General features: G+C 39.6%; 2 protein-coding genes across 5 annotated transcripts in view; both read left to right on the forward strand.

Moving 5' to 3' along the window:
* Positions 1-1545, forward strand: part of LOC138011866 (protein bark beetle-like) — a 20550-nt gene extending 19005 nt beyond the window's left edge. The window contains exon 3 of the mRNA XM_068859101.1: positions 1-1545. This exon is cut by the window's left edge and continues 1378 nt beyond it. Coding sequence (XP_068715202.1) covers positions 1-1519 — 1519 coding nt within the window. The 3' untranslated portion in view covers positions 1520-1545.
* LOC138011865 (protein bark beetle-like) overlaps positions 1-5197 on the forward strand; it is a 130228-nt gene that overhangs the window by 37346 nt on the left and 87685 nt on the right. The window lies entirely within an intron of this gene.

Consider the following 5197-nt stretch of genomic DNA (forward strand, 5'->3'; position numbering starts at 1 on the left):
CAGAATCTTTGACTATCGTCGCAGAGCTCAGCTTTCACTGTTGGAATTTTTTCCGTATATGGTCTCCAAAAGCAAATCCCTTTACATGAATTCAACCATTTCGAGGCCAAGTTGTTTCTTAAGAAACAGAACTATCGGTGGAATCTTGGATAGACCGTTACACCTACCGAGTGACAATAAGGGCTATGAAGTGCGGGATGACATCATGATTCTAACAAATGGCTCCTTGGTGATACCAGGAAATACTACCTTATATTTTCCCTCGAGGTCTGTCATGGTTGCGCAAGGATCCCTCATTGTTGATGGACATGAAACCGCAAAAGTGAAGTTTGTAAAGAAAAATCCCACAAAGAATTTCCGTTTGGCAGGTGGACCAGGGCCATGGGAAGGAAGAATTGAATTTCTGATCAATGGCACTTGGATGGCAATGTGTTTTCCTTACTACCAGTCTTTTTACGAAGAAGCATCCGTTGTATGCCAACAACTTGACATGTACTATCATTGGTCCTTTGTCAAACCATCTATTCAATCTGCTGGAGGGTTTGTGTATAATGTTGAATGCAATTCGCACATTGATGCAGATATAATGAGTTGCAATCGAGAAAAATGGAGTTATCAAACCACATGCTGGGGAAATAACGTCTATGTAAACTGTAGGCAGTATAACTGGGCGGGACTTCATCTCACAATGTCCAAATACCACAGTACGCTTCACCACCTCGAAATTCATGATGCTGGCCTTGCGTATCGCAGTACATTCTATGTCCATGGTGTTGCTCTGAGAATCGACTTGAATCATCACAATATCAGTAACGTTTATATTAATGGCTCAGATGGAGTGGGGATACAATTTCTTTATCAGAGCGTTTTTCAAAGAATGCCAGTGATGACAAAGTCTGTAGTATCGCACACAAAACTTCACGGTATTCGTACGTTTTACCCTCTCTCACTTACAGACATGGATTTGATGAGCAATGACATCGGCTTTCTTTTTACAACCTTGTCATATTACCAAAAGCGGTTTTCATTGACTATGGCAAGTCCAGGAATGACCCAAACCTTTCACTTTTGTTCGAAAAACAGAACGTATTTGGAAGCCAATGGATTGTTTGTTTTTACTCTGGAGTCGCTAAAAGATTTTGAGGAACGCGATTGCTTTCATATCCTGCAGACAGAACCAGGATACAAACTTGTCTTTCAAGATCTGTACTTCCCGCCATTCTCTTTCATGACAGTTTATGATGGACTTAATATTTCGGCTAAGGTGCTCTGGACTGTAAGGCAATCATCATACTGGAACGTTCGTTCTCTTTTCAATTCAAGCAGTTCGGTAGTCCTATTTCGAGGAAGATACATACGATACTATTGGATGGCAAGGTATACGGCTTTTTTAGTGAGCACAATCAAAGGTAAGCAGTTGTATTTCCGGCTCCCTTTAACAAATAGAGAGGTTAACGCTTTGTCCTCCCCGGGACGCAAGGATAAGCATAAGTATCATAATACACAAAGTATTGGCTAGATCATTAGTTTGTTAGGGCAAAAGACAATAAATAACAAAAAGTTAATGCGCATGCGTAAGTTGCTTGTGCTTATGCTTGCATCGTAAGGGAAGGATAGGCCTAGGCAACATTATGGCGAATACGAAACAGTAAGGCGAGTGAACACTCGGTTAATAAATCGTCCTGCACTTGCGATATGCATTTTAGAACATTTCTTTCAGTCTTGTTCAAAACAAAACAATTGCTGTTTAACAATTATTCGCAGAAGGCGAGGTGAATATCGGTGAATAAAAACCGAGACGAAGGCGTATAATTGTTTTAGTATATTAAATTACATCGGTGATTACTTTAAATGTGTCCATTTCCTTTAAAACAAGTTCTTCATCCGTCATCTCCGCAAAACGGCTTGCGGCCATTTTGAAAAAAAAAAAAAAAACACTTAGGTGATTATCGCGTAAAAATCATCTCAAGTGCGACCAATCAGCGCAGAGAATTTTAATAATCACCTATGTAATAATAATTTATAGATTTAACCAAGCCTAAAAGTGGAGCTCCCGTTTCTAGCCCCAGAAAGCACTATAGTATATTTAAGCAATAGACCACAAGTTTCTATGTTGGTAGAACACGAGAAGAATTCGTAAATCACGAGCCGCAGGCTAGTTATTTACGAATTCTTCGAGTGTTCTTCCAACATCATGCCTATAAACCATAGAAACCTGTGGTCTATTGCTTTTATATAATCATTCAGAAGACGCGCGATTTTTCCATGAGTTTACTTGTACAATGAAACATAGCTGATTGACCAATCAGAGCGCGCGCATTAATTTGGTTATTATATAAATGGAAATAATTATGCTTCTGCATAAAGTACAAAATTAATCGTCATTAGTCAGTTAACAGTGATCAACACCTCTGAACTTTCTGCAGTAAACAAACAAGCCTCGCAAACAATAACCAACAATTTTAATTAATCAACAACTAAAACTGAAAGTACATGCACAGTAATCTCTTTCACAACATTTTCCGTTTGACTGTTAATCTTTACACACTCTTTCTGCAGTCTAGAACACACAGCAAAAATTACTAATTAAAAAGTCAAGCTGAAACGCAATCTCGTTCCCAGGGTTTATTTTGTCGACGAGGAGAGAGACCCTGGTTGGGGCTGGTCACGTGGCTCTCCTCGACAAACATTCTCCCACTGGGGTAGAGTCCTCGTTATATTTTGACCAGCAACTGGGCGAAAGCGTAATCGTTTGACAAGGCAATTTTTTTAACAAATAGTCTTTACTTTACAATGCAAGAAACAGCTGATGTCATATTCCCACAGAAGATTCCTACAAAAGCGGTCAGGCTAAAAACAAGAGCTTTTATGATCGATAAGACCTTCGATGTTGAGGGGCGAATAAAGTTCGCCAAAAAAGGATTTCGTTAGTAGCTAAAGTTGCTTCAACAGAACATACGCTCTCATAAAGAATACACCACACACTACGTTTGCTTTATGAAAAGTCTCTTTTATTTTACGGGCGCTAAAAATATACTTCACAATTTGTGTTATAAATTAAACGCTAAAGAGCTCGGTGTGCAGTTGGAAAAATATAACAGTGACAATTTACACGAAGCTGCTGAAATATAAATAAGTCACTCGCTGTACAAGTGTGCGACTTAAGAAACAAAAATTTGGTTTTATCAACGGAGTTGATAATGTAAATTGGCCACCGTACAGAGATTCTAAAAGCTGACGTTTCGAGCGTTAGCCCTTCGTCAGAGCGAATCGAGGGATTATGGGTTACGTGTAGTTTTATAGTAGAGTAGGAGCTACGCTATTGGTGGTAACATGGCAACGTGAAAAATAGGAATATATTAGTTAAATGAAAAGCGTTCGTTAATACCGTGAGGATTAAGGGTGCCGATTTGAAAGATGAATTTTTGTTCCAGATTCTTGCGGCTTTCCGTGGTACCTAGATGTAGGGAAAGGCCGCAGATAGCCATGTGTTTTTTGGAGTGGTTAGGCAGATTAAAATGGCGAGCGACTGGCTTGGATGCATCCTTGTCATTCTTCTCAACATCGCGAAGGTGTTCGCGGAATCGGTCACCTAGTCGTCTACCTGTCTCACCAATGTATAATTTATTGCATAACGTGCAGGTTATGCAATAAATGACATTTGCGGAGGTACATGTGAAACGATCGGTGATCTTAACAGATCGCTTAGGTCCCGATATCTTGCTAGTGTTAACAATGAAAAGACAAGTTTTGCATCGTGAGCGCGCGCATTTGAAAGTGCCGGGTTGCTCGTTAGTTTTGAGCGCGCTTCTAACTAAAAAGTTGCCTACGTTTTTGTCGCGTTTGAATGAAATAAGTGGAGGTTGCGAAAAGATTCTGCCAGTCTCGGGATCATTTTGGAGTAATTTAAAATTACTAAGAATGATGCTTTTGACTGCGTGATTATGAGGATGGAAAGTGAGGGTGAATGGAATTCTGTCATTCTTATCTTTTTGTGACGTTTGTAGTGATGACTGTCGATCAAATTGTTGGGCGCGATGATGGCCCGCTTTGACCACAGAGACAGGATAGCCACGTTTTTCGAAGAACTGGCACATCTCCTCTGATTTGCTGGAAAAATCGGAGTCATCACTACATAGACGTCGAAGTCTAAGAAATTGAGAATAAGGGATGGAGTTCTTGACATGTGATGGATGTGACGATGAATACAACAAATAACTGTGTGAATCAGTAGGTTTGTAGTGCACACTAGTACATAGCACGTTGCCTCTAATAGAAACTTTGATATCTAGAAAAGCCAATGAAGTTTCCGAAATTTCCCAGGTATATTTAAGAGCCGGATGAAAAGAGTTGACGGAGGTTATAAATTGATCGAGTTCTTCTCTGCTGGATGAAATAGCGCCGATGCAGTCGTCGATGTAACGGCCGTAGAGTTCAGGTTTGGGGCCGTTGTACTGATTAAAAAATTGGTGTTCAACATAGCCTACAAAAAGATTGGCATAGCTAGGTCCCATTCTTGTGCCCATCGCTACACCATTAATTTGTTTGTAATAGTTGCCGGCGAATGAAAAACAATTAAGCGTTAAAACTAGTTCGGCAAGGCGGAGGAGCGTTTCCGAGCTAGGTTCTTTGACAGTGCGTTGATCGAAAAAGTGTTTAAGTGCTTGAAGACCTTCGCTATTAGGAATGACTGTTAATTTAACTCGTTAATTTAACTCTCTCGTTCTAATCAACATGTTCCATTGTACACTCTTTTTTGTTACCTTTGGCTATTTTGTTAGATTCCCAATTTATTTCACGTTGTTATTTATCTTTGTTTAGCATATTATAAATTCAAATGTAACTTCAAATTAATTCTACTTTCAACTGAAGATGGTCGTTGCACGACCGAAACATGTCTTGCAAATTTAAATGTGTCGTCACTTTTATAAAAATTGTTGTTAGTCTGCTTCTTTCCAGATCTTTTGAATGACTGTGTATAGAGATGTAATGTCCATGGTGAAAATAAGTTTGTCTTGGCCGGAGAAATTGAAATCGCGGAAAATTTGTAGTGCGTGTGTACTGTCTTTAATGTATGATGGCAAAGATTTGACGATAGGCGTCAGTAGCTAGAAATGAGTTCGGTGGGGCAACTACAGGCAGAGACGATAGGGCGACCTGGGTTGTTGGGTTTGTGAATTTTAGGCAAGAAGTAAAT

Source organism: Montipora foliosa, chromosome 7 (genome assembly GCF_036669935.1).
Source record: "Montipora foliosa isolate CH-2021 chromosome 7, ASM3666993v2, whole genome shotgun sequence".
NCBI lineage: Eukaryota > Metazoa > Cnidaria > Anthozoa > Scleractinia > Acroporidae > Montipora > Montipora foliosa.